Source organism: Heterodontus francisci, chromosome 12, assembly GCF_036365525.1.
Source record: "Heterodontus francisci isolate sHetFra1 chromosome 12, sHetFra1.hap1, whole genome shotgun sequence".
Lineage (NCBI taxonomy): Eukaryota > Metazoa > Chordata > Chondrichthyes > Heterodontiformes > Heterodontidae > Heterodontus > Heterodontus francisci.
Genome location: NC_090382.1, coordinates 87,569,322 through 87,594,666, shown reverse-complemented (window position 1 = coordinate 87,594,666; position 25,345 = coordinate 87,569,322). Strand labels below are relative to the sequence as shown.

Below are 25,345 nucleotides of genomic sequence, written 5' to 3'. Positions count from 1 at the left end.
GACACGGAACACAAAAGTCCGAGTGTATCAGGCCTGTGTCCTCAGTACCTTGCTCTACGGCAGCGAGGCCTGGACAACGTATGCCAGCCAAGAGCGACGTCTCAATTCATTCCATCTTCGCTGCCTTCGGAGAATACTTGGCATCAGGTGGCAGGACTATATCTCCAACACAGAAGTCCTTGAAGCGGCCAACATCCCCAGCTTATACACACTACTGAGTCAGCGGCGCTTGAGATGGCTTGGCCATGTGAGCCGCATGGAAGATGGCAGGATCCCCAAAGACACATTGTACAGCGAGCTCGCCACTGGTATCAGACCCACCGGCCGTCCATGTCTCCGTTATAAAGACGTCTGCAAACGCGACATGAAATCGTGTGACATTGATCACAAGTCGTGGGAGTCAGTTGCCAGCATTCGCCAGAGCTGGCGGGCAGCCATAAAGACAGGGTTAAATTGTGGCGAGTCGAAGAGACTTAGTAGTTGGCAGGAAAAAAGACAGAGGCGCAAGGGGAGAGCCAACTGTGCAACAGCCCCAACAAACAAATTTCTCTGCAGCACCTGTGGAAGAGCCTGTCACTCCAGAATTGGCCTTTATAGCCACTCCAGGCGCTGCTTCACAAACCACTGACCACCTCCAGGCGCGTATCCATTGTCTCTCGAGATAAGGAGGCCCAAAAGAAGAATGATATCATTCTGCCACTTGTCTATCTGTGCCCTCAGCTCATCTGCTTTATTTGCTATATTCCTTGCATTGAAATAGATACCTTTGAGCACTACCATACATTGTTTTTATTTTCTATCCTTTGTTTCCTCTGTCTTCCAGACTCATCCATTAATTTTATGCCTTCCATTTTCAGTTCTGATTTTGTCCCAACTGAGTAAACCCTCAGGTCCCCATCCCATTGCCAAACTAGTTCACCCCCCACCTCTCTTACCCCCCCATCCCCACCCACCCTCCTCCCCGGCACCGGATTGAGAGGCTGGCGGCTGCTGATCTCTGCTTGTTCCAGGTCCCGTTTACCGGGTGGTGGCACCCCTCCACCGCCTTTGTTCGGCGGAGAGTTTCATCTGTTGACTTTTTTTTATTAAAATAAAACCACCCAGTTTGTATATTTCCTCCCCAACAACACTAGTTAAATGTCCCGCAAGAAACTCAGTCCCGGCTCTGTTCAAGTGCAACGCGTCCGGCCTGTACAGGTCCCATCTCCCCAGAGCCAGTCCCTATATCCCAAGAATCTAAAGCCCTCCCTCCTGCACCATCTTTCCAGCTATGCATTCATCTGTCTTATCCTTTTATTCCTGTACTCACTTGCGCATGGCACTGGGAGTAATCCAGAGATTACTATTTTCGAGGTCCTGCTTGCTAATTTCTTACCTAGCTCCCTAAATTCTGACTGCGGGACCACATCCCTCTTTCTTCTATGTCGTTGGTTCTGATGTGCACCACAACTGCTGACTGTTCATCCTCCCCCTTCAGAATGGTCTGCAGCCGCTCAGTGACATCCTTGGCCCTGGCACCAGGGAGGCAACACACTATTCTGGTTTCACGTCTGTGGCCACAGAAATGCCTGTCTGTTCCCCTGAGTATTGAATCACCTATCACTATGACTCTTCCAGCCTTCCTTGTAGCCCCCTTTGCAGCTGAGCCACCCATGGCACCATGGACTTGGCTCTGGCTACACTCCCCAGATGAACTATCACTCTCATCAGCATTCAGAACTGAATATCTGTTGGAGAATGAGATGCAATCAGGGGTCTCCTGCACTACCTGCATGTTTCTTTTTGACTGCCTAGCGGTTACCCATTCCCTCTCTCTCTGTATAATCTTAAGCTGTGGGGTGACCACATCTAAAAACATGATATCCACGTAGCTCTCATTCTCGTGAATGCACCCATGTGTCAGCAGCTGCCACTCAAGCTCCAAAACCTGGAGCTCAAGCTGCTTCAGTTGACGAGACTTCCTTCACCAATAGTTATCAAGGATACAGGAAGCATCCATGAATTCCTTTGATGCTGAGCTCAGACTTTGCAACAAGAATCAGACTATCAGTTAGGGAAAATGACTGCCTTCTCAAGGTGTTGGTCATGGGGAAACACATTGGGGGGAATTTTATGTCGGTGACAGGTGTCTTGGCCATTGGTTGAAGAGGCGGCGCGAGCCCTGCGTTGTCTCCTTTGGGGAAAGCCTGCTGCACTACGTGCCAATTGAGCACTTAAGTCGACAGCGGAAGGCCTTCCCCGAGATTAAGGACCCTGGGGAGGAAAGTTCCACCTGCTGAGATCTGACGGCCAATCAGAAGCCGGCAGCTCGTTTACTGTGCAGTGCCACCATGGAGACAGTGGCTGCTGCTGGTAATGCACCCACCGGAGGCCTGGGATCGTTGTGGGGCACAGGCCACAGGTGAGTAATGATAGGAGGGGATTTTAGGGGATTCGGCGGCAAGGGCAGGGGGTGGCTCCTCAGCGGATCCTCCCTTCCTGAGGCCTGGTCCCTTGATTATATACTAAGTGCTTTTTAATGAGGGATCATTCCCCCCCCCCGGAGCCAGCAAGCAACCTGCAAGGGTTTGCTCATCATGCTCCCTGCATTGCGACAGGCCCGTCCACCAACGGAGGTGGCAGGATGAGGCCCTTAATTGGGCATTAATCGCCCACTTAAGAGCCTCAGTTGGCAGCAGGGCGGGAAGGCTGTCCACGGGCCTTTCCACCATGGACTTAATTGAGGTGAAGGCAGGAAGGTGGCAGGGCCCCTTCGCCGCCACCATCCTGCTTGATTTGGTGCTCTTCCCTCCTTCAATTGGGGGAGAGCAAAAAATCCCCCCCCCCCCCCCCCCACCAGTGCAGTAATCCACCAATGACATCTTCAACAAGAAGCAAGAACTACAAATTCCACTGAGGAAAGTGAGAGAGAGAAGCAAATATCACATATATGGTTTTAGGGAGGGAAGAAAAAAAGTAAAAGAACTTGGAGCTTAAGCAAATACTTCAAGTCTACGAAGGCAGCATAAAAATGTACATTTTATAATCTAAAATAAGAGGTAGACAGATATATATTTAAAATATATCCATGCGATACTACTAGTAGCAAGTAAAAAGCTTACTTTGTGAGAGCCACATGATACATTGCTTCAGTGTTACAGCTATAACTGAGCATAGCAAGACAGTAATGATATGATAAGCTGGAAAAGGTCCAAGACCACCCTAAAGTGTCACCGTGGGAGGTTTCATAAAAATTTTAAGTTTGGAACCTATTTAAATCTGTTGTGATAAATCTTTACCCAATTAAAACAACCTTGCGAAATTTTGGGAAAGCTGTTTTTTGAAAAATGTATAAAATACTGTTTCCTTAACTTACAGAATTGTCATTCTTTTTCACCTTTAGATGGATCCACATGAAAACATTCTCCTGAGCACACTTGAGATTAAGAATGAAATGAGTGCTGCTGAGATCACAATGGGTATCACTGATCCCAGAAGCACCATGATGCCATATGACAGCTCCGGCATTCAGTACAGAAAGGCAGGATTGTCCAGGCACAACTTTGGAAGAAGTGCCTTGGAAAGACACGTGGCCCAAAAGAAGAGCAGGCTACGGAGGCGTGCTTCCCAGCTGAAAATTAACATTCCTGATTTGACTGATGTGAATGCCATTGACAAATGGTCACGGATGATATTTCCTCTTGTTTTTGGATTCTTCAATGTGGTCTACTGGCTGTACTATGTGAATTAAGCTGAAGAATGTGCACAGACAGTGTTTTTCCACCATCGTTTTGAAACTGAGATTGTTCAGGACAAATTTTGCATGCACTTTAACTCCTTAATGGCTGGCTCTATTTGAACTCTTCATTGGTTAAGTTATGTTAATTGAAACTCTTTTTGCTGTATCTGTAGTTCCAGTTCTCACACTTAAATTCTGGAGGTCACTCTTTTTCCTGCTTTAAAATATGTGCAGCGGACCTAGATTGCTAGCAGTCTAGATTGCTATCACATCAAAACTTTCCTTGTTTAAAAGTTTTGAATTGGAATGGATCAAATGATGGCATTATTTAGTTGTAATGTTTCATTTAAGAACAAAAATCCCTTCTCGGGATTTTCAGTTAATGATTAAGCAGTAACTTTAACAATGTTTTATTATCATTTTAAGCATCTTCAAAACACAGTGCTAGTTTGTCAAAACAGCCTTCATTCTAAAGGCTGAGAGGCAACAATGCATGCAAGATGATTAAGTGCTGTTATCAACATAAACAAAAGAATATAACCATTCCAACTAAAGTCACCATGACCCAAAGTTTAAGGTAGACTTGCAAAGTAATTTTAGAATTAGAATTGTAATGCCGCATTTGCCTCTTACAGATCTTGTAAAATTACATCAAATCCAGATCCTACAGAGATCTGGTATTCGCATATACATTTCAGAGTGTTTCAAGTGACAGTGTCAATGATGTTAAAGATCATGTGAATTGCATTTGTGGAAAGTGTCATTAACACATCTAAAATAATATGGAATTATTTTTCTTCATTGGCAATGAATAGGATGAAAAGCTAATCCCACTATAAATGCCTCATGTATACTAAGGAACACATTGTAGTAAATTCAAAGGCTACAAACATTATGACTGGCTGGTAAATTTTAAATGTTGCAAGTTTTTTGGAGCTGATTGAGTACTTGCTAGACCAAAACATAGGAATCCTCATTGTGATAGCTAATAACTGTTCCGGTCTTTGTCCAAATAATAAAAAGTCCTCATATCCTTCATGTGAATATTATCACTGACTTTGCCAGTCAGGTGGCAGGGAACTCAGAGGAAAACACAGCTTCACACATCTATTTCTGCAACTTGGTGAAAATGTTTTGATCTACAAGTACCCACCCTGACGATCAATAAAAAAACACATTTTTATTTTTGACAATTATGCAGCATTTAACAATAAGGATCTTTAATGGCCTAGCAATATTCCCTATTCCTGCCAGAAGCATTGGGCAGGGGTTTCCTGGTCCCAGGGTGGAAGGCTGTGAGGCGGCGGGGCCGGGAAAACAGCGGGGAGCCACGTCAGAATGGCATTTGCACTATCAGAGAAGTTTCCCAGCAGCAGGACCAGATGTGAATCAGCTGCCCACCGAATGGAGGCGGGCAGCTAATTTTGAACAAATACAGGCCCTATTAAGGGCAATTTTCTCGGGCTTCCAGCATTATGCCAGCAGGGGAGCGCCCCCCCCCCCACCTGAGAAGGCCACCAGCTTCATGGCAGCTCCATGCCCCAAAAATGGAGCTGCAGGCAGGGAAAGCCACATCTGTGGCCCCAATGGGCCATCAGAGTGACTCCTCTGATTTTAAATTTTTACTTACCTCTCCAAGGGTGCCTTCATGTTGAGGTACCCTTTTGATCCCCAACCTGCCTCAGCAGCACCCAAGATGGGGTTGCTGAGGCTTCAGAGCTGCCAGTCATCTGATTGGGCCGGTAGCATCTACATCCCACCCACCATCCTTAGTTGGATGGCAAGCCCAGATGTGGCCAATTTTGAGACCACCTCCAGTAAAATTGCTGAGCCGGTCCCACTGCTAGCTAGTGCGGGCTCAGGACATCCATCTGGTTCTGACGTTAGGGTGCCATTGCCCATGGTTAAGTCCCGCCCAATTCTTCTTTAGAATCACATTAACCTCATGTGCCAAAACATTTACATTGTTCATTGTTTAAATTTTTTTTATGTTTTTCTTTTACTGAGTAGGGGTAGTGATTCTAATCTTATGACCACTGTTCCCCTTTCCTCCTAAGTAGTTCTATGTAACATGGTAAGCATAATTGCAGAAGAAATTATGACAATAGGGGAAATATCTTTAGGGCAAAGGCCAACATTAAATGATTTCAATTGCTTACAGTTGGATAAACCCTTTAAGGTAATATAATTTTATTGTGGAACAGTTGTAAAGGGAGTAATTTCAGTTTAATTTCATATATTTGTATCAATTTTTTAACTATGTGTCTTAAATATGGGTTTTAAAAAAGAATGTGCTGATTTTAAATGTGTGTTGGAAAGCTCTAGGTTATAAACAATATCATACCTTAGGCAGTAAATACAATTTGATTGGTTCTATGCATGCTTTGTTGTTACATAAGAGACGTATCAAAACTTTAAATTACAAAGATAAATGGTGCTCAAGAGGGCATCATCCAATGAAGTAATAGTTTTTATAGTTAAGATTATTTTGTGCGATCCGAAGGATTTATGTGATGCAGTTAAGTCTGGGTTTAGATCGAGTCCAGAATAATAGAATAAAGATATCTCAGAGTCTGAGAATGAAAATACCCATTTGTGTTGTAGGGGGGGTGGGGGCTGAGTGGTGTGTCAAAGTAGCTCTCTCTTCTCCCTCATGACCTATGTTAGAATTCACCTGAGACAGAGATTATAAAGATAACCATTTCTGTACTTTGAGGGCACCTAGCATGGTGTAGCTAATGCACCCTATCTCTTTTGGCAACTGAGTTTGTTCATAGCATAGGCAGTGGTGGATTGAAAGTCTTTCTTTCACAGATATCATAGAATCATAGAATGGTTACAGCACAGAAGGAGGCCATTCAGGCCATTGTGTCTGTGCCAGCTCTGCAAGAACAACTCAACAGTCCCATTCCCCTGCCTTTTCCCCTGGTTGATACAGAGGTTTTAATAATATTCCAGTGAAATAAGTTTGGGAAGCCTAAGTTAGTTCCTAACGTTTATGTCTATAAAATAAAGTAAAAAATAAATTACTGTGTAACCATGAGCCTTGGCCCCATTAAGTTTACATTCTCATCAGTGTTTCCTGTTTCCACATGGAGCCAGCTATTCAGGCGTTATGTGTCTTGATGAAGCTTCTAAACACATTAATGCAATTACTCCTATTGTAATGTGTTTCTCAACAATCTGTAAATATATATAGTTGTGGGCAGGTAGTGGTATGTATTTTTAGTTATAGTGCACATTCATGCAATATTTTGATTTGGTTTTAATACTTTATAAATGTTTACATAAGGAATGCTTTGTTTCTATTTTTCTTAGGAACAATCAGGACTAAAAATGGATTGGATAAGGGTAACTAACTACTAACAGGTTTTCAAGTGTATAAAGAGAGCCATAAACAGAAATAAGATGAAACAGCCATGGACTTAATGTATATGGCAATATTTTTTCTTGAACTGTGTTCTCTAGGAGGTGTGCACACAGCTAATTCTGATTTTTGCACCCAGTGAACTCAGTATAGTTGAAAAGAAAATAAAGTAAACCCAGCAGCTAAAATTGCACGCCAAACATTGATGAGGCAAAAATGTGCATTGTGGAGCACCAATATGGAAAAGCGCATTACATGCTCATGTTAAGTATACTTTAAATGCAACACAACTTTAATCATTGCAAATGCTAGTTTGTAAAGAATTGAAAGCACACTCTCCATTCAAAGTGGAATAATTCACAATCTAATCAATTAAGTTTAAAATTCTTCATAATAAATACCAAAGTGTTCCATTTTATGAGTTTTTTGTTAACTAAAGCCAAAAGGATTTGCTACTGAAATATAGTTTGACAATTTTAAATTGGTAGTTGCTAATACTATAATAATAGCAAAATACCGTGGATGCTGGAAATCTGAAATTAAAACAGAAAGTGCTGGAAATACTCAGCAAGTCTGGCAGCATTTGTGGAGAGAGGAACAGAGTTAACATTTCAGGTCTGTGACCTGCTAGTACTAACTGTTTTGCATTTCCAGAGTGTCAGTCTGAATGCAGAGTTAGACTTCTTTAATCTGTGACATTTACTACCTATAATATTCACAATTTGACAGATAGTTATTCTTTGTGTTAGAAACTGCTTAATGCAGATATGGTCACCCATTTGTACATAGCTAATTTGCAATATTGTTGGATGGATCAAATGTACTCTAAGTAACTGACTAAGACAATAATATCAGTGAGACAAATCTACTGGAGTCATAATGGTTTAAAGTTTTTAAAAAAGCAAAATTCCTTTATATACTATTTTGAGAGAGGATTTTATTTTTTTCTAAGTATGAGGTAACAATTGTAGAAAATGAGGCATTTCAGCTTTCTGTCCAGTAGCTAGCAAAGTTAAAATTAGACATCCTAGATATTAGCAACAATAATTAATTTGATAACACTTCATCATTACTAAATCTTTATGACAACATGCACTACTACAAGTGCTAACATTCTGACTAGTCATTGAGCTAGTCCCTGGATTATTATGGAACAGTTTTATAGAAACTATTGTGTTGGGTAGTCATCAGGGAGGGAGAGGGACATGTGTGTCTTAGGCCTGGGCCTTATTTGAGGTAGCTGAAATCTGTACTAAGTATGAGGCTGTTAAATTTATTTCACTTGCATCATTTTACAGTGATAGAGTGAAAGATCCATTCTGTCTTTACCCCTAAACAAGCTAATGATTTTGATGATCCTGGATATGCTTTCACAGTAAGACAACAACAACTTGCATTTTTTTAAGCATCTTTAGCATAATTAAGTGTCCCAAGGCGTTTTACAAGCGTTATCAAACAAAATTTGACACCGGGCCACATAAAGAGATGTTAGGTCAGGTGACCAAAACATTGGTCAAAGAGGTAGGTTTTAAGGAGCATCTTAAAGGAGAGAAGTGAGGTAGAGAAGTGGAGAGATTTAAGGAGGGAATTCCAGAGTTTAAGGCCTTGACAGCTGAAGGCATGGCTGCCAATGGTGGAGCAACTAAAATCGGAAATGCTCAATTATGAATGAGTGGAAATTTGCTAATTAACCAATGAAGTAAATGTTCAATTTCCTTACTATGTTAATTGGCAAATGTGAGATTGAGAATTGCTCTGATCACTTTGGGATACTGATCTGCAAAGGAATTTATCTTTTGATGCATTTATAATTTGGCTAAGCATAGTGATCAGAGCGGTTGTTCTCCCTAATCCACAACATGTTTCAATATCAATGAATGAAATAAAAACAAAATCTAAGGGGCCATTTTTACCTTCAACACCTGTGTGGTAATCTGGTGGAGTGGATTGTCTCTGTTACCCCCTCCAATGTAGAACCCACCTGATTTCAATCCCATGGGTTCTACAATGGGCAGGCAGACTACTACCCAGGTCATGAAGATTAAAATTACTTCCATCAGGTTTTCTGTGAATTTTGTTTTGCAGGGGTTGAAAAATCCTTTTTATACACTTGAAAATGTTTGCAGATATTAAAATTATTCAGCATTCCCTTCACATGTCCCCTGAAGAAGCTACCACCCCACTCCCCCCACATCCTATTAGCATTTTCAGATGTCTAAACACAATTTTTTCTTTTCATTCCTGCTCGAATGTTATGAAGCAACACATTGTGAATTTTGTCTTTTTTAACACAACAGCTTCAACAATTGTCCAGAAATTGGGCTGGATTTTAAGGAGCCCTCAACATCAGGATCCATTGTGCGGTGGTGGTGGGGTGGGGGGTGGCCTGATGATGGCCCTGGATGAGGCCCATCATGGACCTCGATGCCGGCAGGACCCGGCCCGATACTCCCGGCGGCGTCGAGGCCTCGTGGCGGCCCCCCGCCACTTGGCAACGGGATCCCAATTTAAATATTTAAATAAATTAAAATAATTGAATTAATGAATCTCACATCTCCTCCTGCTGCCCCACCATGATTTTCAGCCTGGTGGCCGTTACTGCTGCACCTTTGGATCCCCGTCCGGGGAAATGAGGCATAACACTTGTAGGGAGTGGTGGGAGGCAAGTTTATCAGTGCGGGGGCGGGGGGATTGAGGTCAAATTAGCATCATGGGTGTAGGGGATGGTGGGAAAGGTTGAAGTTGAAAGTTTGGGGGGTGAAGGTCAGATGGTAAAGGTAAGTGTTTGGGGGGGAAGGGAAAATGATGAATTTAATTCTTACTGGGGGGGGTTGGGAGAAGGGCAAAAGTATTTATTTTTACTTACTTCACCTTTAAATATTTTAATTTCCCGGTGGGGCTGACAGCCTTTTAAAAATGGCATCAGCACTTGCGCACAAGCAGCTGGCACCATTGCCGGGGACAGACAGCCCGCCCCTCTACGTGATCGATGGGGGTGGCCTGCCCCGGCTATTTAAATGTGCTGCCGCGATTTGGCGTGTGGCCCATTTGCCCGGCTTATAAAATGCAGCCCATTAGGGCTATTCACATACGGTCATTAGAGATCACCTGATGTCTAATGGCTGGCATTTTGGTTCTTTGCCTGTTGCAGTGCATAGTTCAAATAAGGCAGCTCAGGCTGATTATTCACCAATATTTAAAAAAAATTAATAACTGATAGCACATTCTGTTGAAGCATTTAATCAGAAATTAGAACCAGGTATCTGCTGAAAAGGGCACTACTGGTTTTGCAATGTACAGTTAAATCTTGTCCGGTTTAAAAGAAAGAATTAAATTCTCTTCCTCTCCTATTCCAGCAGTGGGAAGTCAAATGAGGTGATAAAAACCTCACTTTCTGATGTCATAAAATAGTTCAAGTTTAGTCAATTAATTTAACTATATGACAAAAATAATAAAGTCAAGACAACAAAACAAAGCAACATATGTAAACATGTTAATTTAGCATGGAATTAGACATCAAAACAACTATTGACATTGGCATTTATGCAAAAATGGCTACAAGATCATATATATTGCCATTTTCTGCCCAAATATCAGTTGTTTGTCATCCGCATTATCAAGTGGAGTTTAGCTATATGTATTACCAGTTGATTATTTGCATGTAGCATAATTTATTATAGGGTTGAGCCTATCCCTTTCTGCACTAAATATCATAATTTGCACTAAATCTGATTTTGATTTTATATCACATCCTGCAGTGCCAGGAAATGGATATAATCAACATGATCAGATTAATTACAATTTTAAAAAGTGAGTACATAAATAGTTAAATTATTTGAAAATATTCAGATCTTTAGTAGAACATTTACCATTGCTTTATCTAAAAGTATGACAGAAATGACTTCTAAAATCTTGAGTTCTAGTAGTTCTCTTAGGTTAGAAATTCTTTTTTTTTTCAGATGTGTATCTTTTGAATCAGATACATTAAATATATAAAACAATGCAAACATATCTCAAAGCTGACCAAACTGTAAAAACGTTGCAAATTAGAAGTCAGGAATGAATTTAAAGAGGCATGTTAATATAGGTTGAAGTTCTTTAACTGTAAAGTGCTTGCCATCCACAAAGTGTTTCATGGTGTTGATTGTGAACAGCCTTTTTCTGTTGGAGAATAATCAACAGTTGAAGAGCTCCTTTGAAGAGCATTGTAGGTTGAATTTCATTGAAGTATATGAATTCTGCCAACAGCAGGCAATGGCCATCCTAAAGAATCACATTATGTAGCTGGCATCAAGTCCCACGAAACTAACTAGAATGTTTTATCTTGCTCTCTGCTGAAAGCAAAGCTTGGCAGGGAGCTGCTTTAGGTGGCTTCTGATCAGTTTGAAAAACTATACAGTACTTGATAGTATTCCTCTGGACTAATGTTAACATACACAGCTTTTTAAATAAAATGTAATGTCAAGCTGCAGACCTCTACAGAAGAGACTTCAACTCCTGGCAGTAATTTACAGCAAAAATAATGTTCTTGAACACTTGAGGAAGCGAGATAAGAATACTACATTTATAGGACTTTGGACTTCATAAACATTCCGCTTTAATACAACCTTCATGTGTAGAAACATCCTTCATCATATTTCAAGTCATTTTACCAACTGTATATAATATTCATTTTTGTTGATGCCCATCACCTGGGGATGAACTCTTGTAAATATAAGCAGATTTCTTAAAAACATTTTTAACTTCTAATTTGTATTTTAATGTAATGCGAATGCTGATGCAGCTTCATGGTACAAGCTAAAGTGTTTAAACAATAATGTAAATATAAATGGAAGTATCCAATGCACACTTGATAGAGAAAGTAAATGTTTTGTGTTTTGCTTTATTCAGTTATAGTAACTAGTAGGATAGCTATTACTAAGCTTTTTTTGGCAGGGAGGGTGGATTACTTTATTTCTTGCAGTAGTTTTCATCAGCCTTATAAGTTGAAAAAAGTAGCCTTTTTCTGTCTTCACAATATGCACATTTTCCAAATGCTAGAAAATGCAAAAGATGAGTGGACACCATCACATCAATGTTTCATGTCCACTATTTTGAAGATTGTTAATGTTGGAATACAAAATTAATAGGGAGATGTTGATATATTGATTATAAATGAGTTGGACCATAAGGAATATTTTCTTGACTAAAATTTTCTGCAGCAAATTTCTGCATGTAAATATAAACTACTGTTGGCTAGTGTGTAATTCTTGAAACCAGAATTAATGCAATATAAATAAAGAACATTTTAAAAGGACAAAAATATGCATTCTGTACTTCTTGCTCTACAAGAATTCTTTATTCAATTACTTGGTTAGGCTTTGTTCTAGAAAGATAACTCACAACTTTAACACACTTATGAAAAGAGTATTACAGAGTTGAACATGTTTTAATTGGAGAAAAGATTGATTGACAGGGACATGATCCAGTATTTTTAAATGCTTATAAACATGCATAATGTGCTATAATATATATATATAATTTACTTGGACAAGGATCATAGAACAAGAAGATATGAGTACAGAGTCAAGTGAGAATAGAGATTGCAAAAATATGCCCGCTGCAGACCTTATTGAGGCAAAAAGGTAGTAAACATGAAAGAAAAGAGCACAATACTATTTCAAGTTTAAGCATGACAGTAGGACATAGGTTGAAACTATCGAAAGGTAAATTTAAAACTAATGATATGAATTATTTATTCATGCAAGGAATGGATATGTAGAATGGACTTCTGGGTAGGTAACAGAAGCAAAAACTTGGTATTTTATCAAGGGCACATTTTGATGCTAAGATGAAATGTTTTTGAATGGATGCACAAAATATCTGTACTTATCTTGTGATTTCTTTCAAACCAAAAGTAACAGGTGAAAGTAATAAACTCCCATTAGAAACTGCGCCTGGTAGGGCAATTAACTCCTTTTAATAAGTGCTGGATGAATAAAGATAGGATGGGATATTGTAAGAATAAGGATAATGATTAAACAGTATGAAAACTGTTCTAGATAGTTCCCTCTTTCTGCTCATTTTAACGAGAAAAATAAATTTAAAAAACACAGAGATTATCTGGTGCTAATGGGGTTCCATAGCATTTCACTTCTAGGATTAGTGGTTGAAGCAGAAACATTAACCAAGAAATTCCTTGGAGCTGCTTCTACTTTGCTATCATTACTTCGTTGGAAATGCAAGGGAAACCCTGTCTATATGTGTAAAAGGAGTTTTTAACACACTTCCGGTATAAATATGCGGCTGGAGCAGGAACGGCTCCATAGAATTTCTCTGCCTCTGTCGACATTCAGAATTAGATTGGATAAATGTATGAAGGATAAAGCTATATGGGAACATGACAAGTAAATGTGATTAGTATTATCTGCTACCATGGAGGATAAAGGCCAATATGGACTGGTTGATATCCAGCACTGGATGAGCAGAAATTTCCTCCAACTAAATATTGGGAAGACCAAAACCTGCCACAGACTCCATTCCCTGGCTATCAACTCCATCCATCTCCCTGGTAACAGTCTGAGGCTGAACAAAAACACTCACGACCTTGGTTGTTTCATTTGATTCTGTAGATGAGCCTCCAACCACAAAACACTTCATCACTAACACAGCCAACTTCAACCTCTGTAACATCGCTTCCTGCCTCAGCCCATCTGCTGCTGAAACCCTTATCCCTGCCTTTGTTACCTCTAGACTTGATTATTCCAACGCTTTCTTGGCCACCCTCCCATCTTCCAACCTAAATAAACTTGAACTCATCCAAAACTCTCCTGCTCCTGTCCCAAATCACAAGAAGTCCCATTCACCCATGACCCCTGTGCTCACTGACCTACATTGGCGTTTGGTCTGCTGTGCCTCAGTTTTAAAATTCTCATCCATGTTTTCAAATCCCTTCATAGCCTCACCGCTCCCAATCTGTATCAACACCTCCAGCCCTACAAGTGTTTGAGACCTCTGCAGTCCTCCAATTCTAACCTCTTGCGCATCCCCAATTTTAATTGCTCCTCCATTGGCGGCTGTGCATTCAGCTGCCTTGGCATTATGCTATGGAATTTCCTCCCTAAACATCTTTAATTCTCTACCTCTCCTCCTTTAAGACACTCCTTGAAACCTACCTCTTTGATCAAGCATTTGGTCATCTATCCAATTGCTGAATACCTGCAGGGCACATTTAAATCCGGAAAACTGGCAAGGACAGAGGTTGCAGCTGATAATCATACCTCCAATGCCAGCTGGGGCAAAGACTGCAGGGGGAATTCAAATCTTGAATACCAGCAGGAACACCAGCGATAAGAGGATATCAAACCCTGAATACAGGCAGAGGCAGAGGTTGGCTAGGGGAATCAAACCCTCGCTCGATACCAGCTGGGATAGAGGCTGCAGGGGACATTTAAACCCAAATATCTGGCAAGGACAGAGGCTGCAGGAGGGATTCAAACTCTGAACAGCAACAGGAGCAGAGGTTTCAAGGGAGATTTAAACCCTGAGTACCAGCAGGGACCGAGGCTGCAAGGTGAATTTAAACCGCAGATACCAGCAGGTACACCAACTGCAGAGGGGATTCAAATACTAGCAAGTGGCAGAGAAAGAGGCTGGAGAGGGGGACTCAAACCCCCAATACCAGCAGGTACACAAAAACAGAAAAATATATTTTGATGAGTCAGTGCTATGGAGAGCAGGTAATTGTTGTTTATGCAATGCATGATGAATAGTATAGATTATAAGGTCGGATTGGTAACCTGGGATGTCATTACATTATCACAGGGAGTCAAGGAGAAATTGCACCGAGACCAATCCTCTTCAATAAGTAACCAACTCCTTTGGTAGATCGAATAATTTGACTGAAAGCCCATCAACAATACTTATTATATAATGATCTGTTGAAAAGAATGAGCTTAGTAGCCCCAAAGACCTTTCCTGTTTCAACACTTTTAATATTAATTTATCTTCTTAAGCCATAACTCTGAAGACTCAAAATACTAGAATTTATGCAAAGCATAATGCAAAGCAATGGATAGTTGGTGCATTGATAAGGTGCAATGGGATAAGATTTATATTCCTTGAATGGGCTGAATTTGAAAGCCCTTGAGTGGTTGGTTCATGTCACAGAGAGAATATAAATGATATCTCAGCTCCTTATCACAAATTTTCTTCAAACCTCACTTTAGTTAAGTGATTACATTTACAAAAGATGATGCATATTGAATTTAAAATGTGAAAAAAATGATGTAGCAATTGCAGAGTGCTTCCAGGGATTTCACAGATTTTTCTTAAACAGTACTATTGATTATTATTGTGACATTCTCCTTTTGAAATGTAAATAATATTTCACACAGATTAAGTCATCACATGTGGTATAATTCCTTATAGTTATGAATGAAAAATAGAAACATAGAAAAGTTACATCACAGGCCATGTGAGTATGCAAGTTTAGGAAATTTTGATGTAAAATATTCTTCCCTTTTTTCTCTTACATTTTCTCTTTCTTCAGTGGTCTTTTTTGTTTGCTTTATATTGTTGTCCTTTTTCCCTTATTCTGTTTCATTTCAAAGTTTTCTTCTCACAGAAGATATCCATTGTCTGAAATGAGGAAAAAAATCTAGAAAAATAAGTCGCTGAATTTTATCAGTGCGGCGCGCTCTGTGGTGGCGCGCTGTGAAAGCGGCTGCCTTCTGACACGGAAGTGCCGCCACAGAGCCCCCACCATATTACGCGTGGGGGCTCATTTAAATAGAGGGGGTGGAGAGGCCACCCCCGATGAGGTGGGGGGGTGGCAGCCGCATCCCCAGCAACAGCGTCCAGCACCACCGTGCAGGCGCCGGTGCCATTTTTAAAGGGCTTCCAGCCCTAAGAGGTCATCTAAATGATTAAAGGGACTGGTTCTTTAATAATTTAAATAGATTTGTCTGCACCTGCAATCCCCTCTCCACCCGCCCCACCCCCCCACCCCCCAATGCACATACAGTCATTTTCTTGGCCTATCCCCCCCAAAAAATTTAGTTAGCAGTAACGACCTTTCCCGCCTGAACTTTATTCCCTTTGACCCTAAACCCCTTCCCACTTTCCACACACCCAATGGAAAACGTTTTCCCCCTTTCCCGCCCTGACAATTTTACACTTCCCCGCTCCCCACCAGTGTTTCACCTCGGAACTCCGTATGGAGTTCCGGAGGCGCACGAGTTGCAATTGATGGCAGTAAAATTGGCCGCCGGTGACAGGTAAGTTCATCTGCATTTAATTACTGCTCATTTAAATATTTAGATGAAGGCCCCGCTGGGGCCACACCGAGGTCACCCTGCCGCCGGTAATATGCGGCTGGCCCTTCTCGACGTCGGGAGTCAAGGTGGGCCTCTCTCCGCAGAATTTTGCGGGCCCCCCCACCATGACTCACGGCCTCGAGGGGCTGGTAAAACTCAGCCCAAGGAAAAGAATTTGCTCAATTTGCATTGAACATTTTTTGAAGTAGGGATTATATTACTATATGAAATATTACAGTCCAGGATGGGGAGGATTTGGAGTTTGAAGTGGTGGGGTTTGTGAGGGGTTGTTAAATATGGAGTTGGCAGGAACAGGAATGCTTACATTTGAGCAAGTTATAGACAACCCCTAGGCTGGTTTCCTGAGTACAGCCTGCGATGGCACTGGCTACCTCAGAACAAACCAATCTTGCAATGGCGACCTCAATGGGGACCAATTAGGTCCCTGATCTGCATACACTTAGTACATAATGTCTATTTTAGGCGTGGGTAAGGGATGCTTCTTGCTTGTCCATATCCAATATAGGAGGAGGCACTTGGTCAACTAGATGTGTGTGTACTTCCTGCCTATACTATTTATTTGAAATATATAGACTTCATAGGCTACTTAACACCTGAAAAACAGGTGAAATGCTGCCCAATTTCTAGGCCAAGTTCTTTCTTTAATGTTCCCAAATTATGTTGAATGGTCCTTCCAAACTTAACAGGTATGGGAAATTGTGAGGTTACCATTTGTAGTTTGGTCATATAGTTAACATTTTCCAAATCAGACCTCAAGGTCATTTGAAGGATACCTGATATTGAGTTCTAATACAGTGCATTCAATATTTTTTCTGTGCCACCCATAGCAACCTATTATTGCCTGGTCAAAGTCACCAATGATATCTTAAGAGACTTCAACATTGGTTCGCTATCCCGTTCTGTTACATTCAACACTGTTGATTCCTCCATTCTTCGCCGCTGTCTCTCATCCATCTCCACAGAACTTAGGAACTTGTGGTTCAGCTTGTAATCACTACATCCACTAATCCCAATCTCATCAACCTACCCAACTGCATTTTCAGGCCAAATTTGGTGGTGTGCAAACTGGTTCGTTAGCAGAATCCATTCGTACATCTCTGGAACTTACCCTGCTTATATTCCTACCTTTCCCTAACTACTACTAAAAACCTACGGGTTGAATTTCCTTGTAGCTTCTTCTACTTCACTGCTGTAACTTCGGCAGACATTTGCCAGAAATCCCGCTTACATGCATAAACAGGATTTTTGTAGAAGTTATAGTAGTGGAGCAGGAAAAGCACCAAGGAAATTCTAAGCAATAGTCTAGACTTCTTTCGTCTAATACAGCTTTCCAACACTTTGTTCACCAACCTCCCTGCTTTTGGCCTGTCCAGAATTTGTCCGCTCATGTCCTATCTTGCTTCAAAGTCCTACATACCCATCCGCCCTCGCCATGCTCCACTGGATCCCTGTTGCTCAATAAATGAATTTCAAGCTGTAAACATCATTTTCAAATACCTCCATGGCCTCATCCCACCATATTCCAGCAATTTTGGACATTCACACCTTCTGCTCCTCTTATGTATTCCTTGTTCATAGCTACCCTTGGAGGCTGGCCTTTCATTCACTGCGCAATGTGGAAAACTACAGTTTGTAGAGACTGCGTTTATAATATTTTTCTCATCTAACCTCAAGATTGACATGAAACACCTCAATGAATAATTTATTATGGATCATTTTTATCAAGGCACAGCTGTTAAGTACCTTTATTAATTTGAGGTATTCGCATACATGTTCTATGAGTTCATCAATACATGCTTAGATACAGGGCTAGATTTTACTGACTCCCCAGACATCAGATTTTGTGGCGAGCGGGGGGCCCGAAAATACCTCCAGGAGAGGGCCGCCATGCAGATCGATTCCGGGAGGGTCCGGCTCAATATTACCAGCAGCAGCAAAGCCTTGTGGCAACCCCCCCCACCACTTAGTGACGGTACCCCAATTTGAATATTTAAATACATTAAAATGATTGAATTAATGAAGCTCACGTTGCCGCCTCTTGTCCCACTGCGATCTTCGGCTCAGAGGCCAGAAAATGCCTCCAGGAGAGGGCAGCCACGCACGTCACCAGCTCAATATTAGCAGCAGCAGCAAAGCCTTGTGGCAACCTCCCCCCATCGCTTTGTGATGGGACCCCAATTTGAGTATTTAAATACATTAAAGTGATTGAATTAATGAAGCTCACATCGCCGCCTCTTGTCCCACTGCGATCTTCAGCTCAGCGCCGGCACTCCTGTGCTTTCGGATCCCTTTCGTGTCTGGGGACACGAGGCACAACACTGGTGGGATGGGGGGAGGTAAGTTTATCAGTGTGAGAGCGGGGGAATGGGGTCAAATTAATGTCATGGGTGTAAGGGATGGGGGAAGGGTTATAGTTGAAAGTTTGTGCAGTTTGGGGGGGGTTAAGGTAAAATGGTAAAGGTAAGTGTTTTGGAGGGGAAAGGCAAATAATTAATTTACTTGTTATTGGTGGGGTGGGAGAGGGGCAAGAGATATATTTATTTATTTTAATCCAATTTACCTTTAAATATTTAAATTAGCCAGTAAGGCTGACAGCCCTTTAAAAATGGCACCAGCGCCTGCGCACAGGCAGCTGACTCCAATGCTGGGGACAGACAGCCCACCCCCTCTATGTGATCAGGGGCAGGGGGCCGTCCCGGCTATTATAAAGTCCAGCCCAGCGAGTCACTCTGGATTCAGGATTTTTGAAAAGACTTGCACCTGGCACTGTATTAGTACTAATTCAAGTGAATAACTATGCTGTTGTCCTGGACAGACTCATTTTATATTGTCAAGGTCCTGTATTTTTTTTCCAGAGAGATGCGGTTTGCCTTTAAGGCTTGCAAAGGTTCAGTATTATTTTAAGAACCAGCAAGACTCAGCAAGTTACAGAAGGGTGCATTTTCAGTTGCCATTGGATACAACCATTTGGAGACTGCAATTCAAAGGGTGCATTCTCGTTACTATGGATACAGCCATGGGGAGTGAGTATTAAGCGATACACTTGTAACAATGCAATTTTGAACTGGCCTTTTAGTTGAAAACAGTTTGTTCTAACAGAACACAGACACCAAGGACACACGGACACAGACAGCTGTGGTGTTTAGCATCTGAAAAAAGAATTCTCAGCCATTTAATTTGAAGGAATAGGATTTTAGTCTGTTTAATTATTATCTCTCAAAATTCTAAAAAAAAGTGAAGCTAAAATAGAGATCTCTGGTAATTTAAATTGAAGAAAGGGGAGTTAGACTGTGACAATCTTTTATCCCTCAAAAACTCTAAAGTCAGCTTGATTCTATTGAAAGTGTTTGCAAGTCGTTAATTATTGAAATTCGGTGGAGAAGGAAAGCATCACCTACTGCTGAAGTTAGACTACGGACTGTTCTACTGTGGAAGAACCTTTTTTCCCCCACATTGGACAACTGTGAGGACTTCAAGCAACATTCTGTGAGGACTTCAAGCGATATTCTGTGAGGACTTCAAGCAACATTGGACTGTAAATTTTCAAGGACTCTAATTTTTTCTATTTTAAATATTGTTTATATTTTCATAGTGTTTAAGAATTTAATTCTTTAATCTCATTCGGGGGTTAATAGATGGTACAATTTGGCTGGGGTCTTTTTTTTAATTTGGAGGGTTTTAAATTATATGTTAGGCGATCTGTGGAGCGACGGGATTGAATTAACAGTGTGTTTCTCCCACCACAATCAGAATCATATATTTTGATTGGGGGATTTGACTGGAGCGGTCAGTTGTAACAATATACATAGTGTTATGAAAGTTCTTCCATTTTTAAATATTTTTTGAGGATTCGGACTGAATTTTACCAGCCCCTTGATGCTGTGGGTCACGGTGGTGGGGGCCTTAAATTCTGTGGGGAGAGGCCCGCCTCGACATCGAGAAGGGCCCATTGCATATTATCAGCGGCAGGGGGACCTCTGTGCGGCCCCCCCTCTCCCGCCGCTTGGCAGCGGGGCCTTCATCTGCATATTTAAATTAACCTAAATTATATGTAAGTGCACTTGCCTGCTGGTGGCGGCTGTTCCACACCAATTTTGAAGCTGCCGATCGTACCTCGCGCACCTTTGGAACTCGGTACAGAGTTCCAAGGCAAGATCCTGGTGGGGAAAGGGGGAGGAATAAAATATTCTGGGTGGGAGGGGTGGGGAGAGGGGAAAACAAATTTAATGGGTTGTGTGAATGGTAGGAAGGGGTTAGAGGCCAAATGTTAGAAGGTTGGGGGGGCAAGTTCAGGTGGGAAAAAGGCAAGTGTTGGTCATTTCAGGCATTGAAATGACCATTGGGGGCGTCGGGGAAGGGCCTCCACATCTTTTATTAATTGTTAATAAAAATTTATAAATAATGTTCCTTTAAAAATTAGAAGTCATTATAAGGGCTTAAAGCCCTTTAAAAATGGCGCCGGTGCCTGTGCGGTGGTGCCAGATGCCATTGTCAGGGGCACAGCGGCTACCCCTCTACATTATCGGGGCGGCTGCTCTGCCCCCTCTATTTATATGTGCTCTTGCCTGTAATATCGTGGGGTCTCCTCGGTTGCACTTCTGTGTCAGAAGGCCGCCAAGTTGAAAGCAGAGCATGGCACACAATTAAATTCTGCCCCTAATGTCTGGAACAGTAACCGTAGGAGTTGTCCATAGTTTGCCTGTAGACGGAGTTGAGCTACTCCTGGGGAATGATTTGGCTGGAACGAAGGTAGTAGCTTCTCCAGTTGTCATGGAAAGACCAAGTGACGTCAAAGAGACAGAGCAGTTGCAGGAAAAGGTTCCAGGAATTATTCCTTTATGTGCAGTGACACGAGCAATGGTTAAGCAAGTTCCGAATATCTGAAACTTTCTTTAGGGATTTGGATAATCCGAAGGAAATGTTCAATAAGTCTTCTCTGATCAAGGCTCAGCAAGCTGATCTAGAGTTAAGTAATGTTGCACAATTGGCTTTAACTGAACCTGAAGCATAGGGAGTTCTGGAAGGCTACTATATTAAACATGGGATTTTGATGAGGACGTGGTGCCTTTTCACAGACCTGCAGATGAAGAATGGATGGTAGTTCACCAGACAGTGGTACCACCCAAGTATCACTGGGAAATATTAAGGATAGCCCATGAAATTCCTATTGAGGGACATGTGGGGATCCAGAAGAACCAATCACATATAAGTCAACATTTTTACTGGCCAGGTCTTTACAAGAATGTGGTGCAGTTTTGTAAATTGTGCCATGCGTGCCAGATTGTGGGAAAACTGCAACCTGCCATAAAACTCGCAGCTCTAATTCCCATACCAGTTTTTGGGGTACCATTTAGTAGGGTGTTGGTAGACTGTGTGGGACTGTTACCAAAAACAAAAGCGGGACACCAATATATACTCACGATCATGGATATCGCTACTCAGTTCCCAGAAGTCATTCCCTTGAGGACAATTTCTGCTAAGGTAGTGGTAGAAAAGTTAACCCAGTTCTTCACTAGATATGGATTACCGAACGAGATTCAGTCAGATCACGGTTCCAATTTTATGTCCAAAATTTTCCAGTAAGTTATGAGTAATCTGGGTATAACACAGTTAACATCCTCAGCATAGCACCCACAGACACAAGGGGCTTTAGAACGGTACCATCAGACCCTCAAAACGATGATCAGGGCGTATTGTCATGAATATCCCCATGATTGAGACAAAGGGCTGGAGTTTCTTTTGTTTGCCACTAGGGATTCACCTAATGAGTCTACCGGTTTTAGTCCTTTTGAATTAGTTTATGGACATGAAATAAGAGGTCCTCTAAAATTAATCAAAGAAAGGTTTTTATAACAGAGGGATGAATGTTCTGTGTTAGATCGTATATCCGTGTTCTGGGAACGGCTCATGAGAGCCTGCAAAGTGTCTCAGGAACACCTAAAAACTTCCCAAACAACCATAAAGAAATGGGGAGGCAAGCATGCCAAGGTCCGAACATTTCAACCTGGGGATGATAAATGAGTATTACTGCTTTTACAGGGTGAAGTGCTGAAAGCACAGTTCAGTGATCTATATAGAGTAGTCAAAAGGATTGGTAAAGTAAATTATTTGATTGACACCCAGATCGCCGGAAAAAGAATCGGCTGTGTCACATCTATATGTTGAAACAATATCACTGCCGGGAGGAGGATAAGCAAGCGCAGGTATGTCAGGTAGTAGGGACAGTGAGGATGAGCCAGAAGGATGCCGAGACAATTCTCAAATTGAACCTCCTACTGTCCGGTTAGTTGCTACTGAACTGTTGGGGAGATTAGACATTATGCTTTCATATTTCAATGCAAAGGGCATGTCATCAAAAATGTGTCTCCTACTCTAATGATGTAATTATCCTTACCTTTGGGACTGATGTGATTTGAAAGACTTTTTTAGTTTATTGAGGTCACATGCCAATATTAGTAATAACATCTGAGGTATAGACAGAAGGGCCAAAGTGAACTTTTTGACTGAGCTAAATTTATGAAGAATTTTGCAATCACTATCCAGATCAGCGGAAAATGAAAGAACTGATATTCCTTGGTATGTTAGACCAAGTCATGCATAATGCATGTGTAGCTAAAGCTACTGTATGATGACTTTGAACAAACTTGCACTTCTAATTTATTTTGAAGCAATTGATCAATGTATAGATATAAATTATCTACTTCAGCATCTGAAGAGATTAGTTAAACTCTTTACAGACCCTTCTCCTTTAAATTTGTGTGCTATTGACTTTTCAGACTGTCAAAGGCACAGATTTGATAAAGTAAGTGTTTTGCACCTTAACTATTTACATATGTGCATTGGCTGTACCTTGTCCCACTCTGCCATTCGATGCACTCTGCTATTGTCTATTAAATTCAGCAAATGATTCTTCTAATACTGAAACCTACTACTGCCTTTAGAAAGGGAGGGGCAGATAAGAAAATTGAAAAGGGAAAATATTCAAAAGAAAAAATATCTACAACTATAGCTTTTCCATTGCAAATGTCTACCTGAATTGAACTAGATTCGCTACAGACCCAGCTGGTGACCACATTTTATAGAAACCACATGATTTTCTTTGCCATGAGATCCAGCCAATTAAAACTTCATCATTATAAACTGTAATACATCTCATGGGACTTGTCCTCTTTAAAATATCAAAAGATGTGGCCAAACATAGCTATGTATAAAGCAGCTAAATATAGAATGGCTACAAATATATTTCACCTCCGTTCACATTGACCCAGTTTGTTCCTGTAGTGATTCCCATAACATCCTTTGACTCACAATTATTTTCCTTCTGCAAATATGTACATCTGTGAGCTTGCATCTGCATTTTTGATCCTATCTGTACTATATGCATTGCACTGGTATTATTAGTAAATCAATATTGCCACACTTTGCTTCAGTTCCTGGTGAAAAGAGAAAGTTAAAAAATATCCTGTAATTTTTGGATCACTTCGTGCTGTCCCATTACTTTTGGTAGTATTTCATAAAAATCCAACATCTGTTGAGCCATTTTAGTGCAATTTTCTATAAACTGCTTTTTTGAAATAGATTCATTTCCCCAATTTTCTTCCCTCCTCTCTCAAGGCATTTGTTAAATCTGGAATGCATTTCCACAGATCCCAAGCATACTTCAGTACCTCACCAGTTTGTGTCAGCAAGCCATTGTTAACCTGAATTTGTCCTGGTTTGACATCGTTTCAGAGATAACTGAATAGAAATTAAAAGCAGATGTTAACATAAATCATTAACTTTTTATCAAAATAAAATAAGAAAACCTTGGTTGATTTTTGCTAAGAACAGTCCAGGTGGAATATTCAAAAGTAAAGTCCCCTCTCTCAACTTATGCTGGGTGAAGTATTAAGAATGGAATCAAAATCTAAAGGAGCAATGTTGTTCCAGTAAAAATGAGTCTTTCCACAGTTATGGTTCTTTTTCTGTGTATTGGCAATTCTTTGAAATGCTGTGAAATTGCCAGCTGTGCCTCTATTTACAATTGCGATTAAATATGTGTTAAAATGCAAGCAGGAACAACTTTCCCCATCACATCGATCACCTAGAAGTTTTATCCTCCTTCTCTCTTGGCATAAAATCCTTAATCCTTTACTATTTAATCAAAGATTTGAATTCTTTTAAAATGAGTCTGCAATCACAGCACTTGGTGGCTAAGTGTTTGATGAATATAAAATTCTCAAAATTCTATGCCATAGCCAGCATTTCTGCAGTCTAAAATGGAGGCATCTATTTACTAGGCTGCAAACTTGGACTGAAGCTGTTTTGCCCTTTTTTTTTGCTTTCAGCTTGACTACCTGCGAGAGTGTGACACCACTATAAGATTTTGGTCCCCTTCATAGAATCATATGGCATAGAAGGAGTCCATTCAGCCCATCATATGAACACACGAATTAGGAGCAGGAGTAGGCCATTCAGCCCCTTTGTCCTGCTCCACCATTTAATAAGATCATGGCTGATCTGATTGTGGCCTCAACTCCACTTTCCTGCCTACCCCTGATAGCTTTTGACTCCCTTGTTAGACAAGAAATTATCCACCTCTGTCTTAAAAATATTCATAGAATCATTGAATCATAGGAAGTTTACGGCACAGAAAGAGGCCACTTGGCCCATCCTGTCTTTGCCGGCCAAAAAATTATCCACCTATTCTAATCCCACCTTTCAGCATTTGGTCCATAGCCCTGCAGATTACTGCACTTGAGATGCATATCCAGACTCCTTTTGTATGAGTTGAGGGTTTCTGCCTCAACTACCCTTTCAGGCAGTGAGTTACAGACCCCTACCACCCTCTGGGTGGAAAACTTTTTCCTCATCCCCCCTCTAATTTTTATCCCAATCACTTTAAATCTATGCTCCCTAGTCACTGACCTCTCTGCTAAGGTGAATAGGCCCTTCACCTCCATG

At 41.1% G+C, this 25,345-nt stretch overlaps 1 protein-coding gene across 1 annotated transcript in view; it reads left to right on the top strand.

Moving 5' to 3' along the window:
* Window positions 1-3,927, top strand: part of gabrb2a (gamma-aminobutyric acid type A receptor subunit beta2a) — a 477,073-nt gene extending 473,146 nt beyond the window's left edge. The window contains exon 9 of the mRNA XM_068043026.1: window positions 3,383-3,927. Coding sequence (XP_067899127.1) covers window positions 3,383-3,730 — 348 coding nt within the window. The 3' untranslated portion in view covers window positions 3,731-3,927. The remainder of the gene's footprint in view (window positions 1-3,382) is intronic.
* Window positions 3,928-25,345: the final 21,418 nt, after the last annotated feature.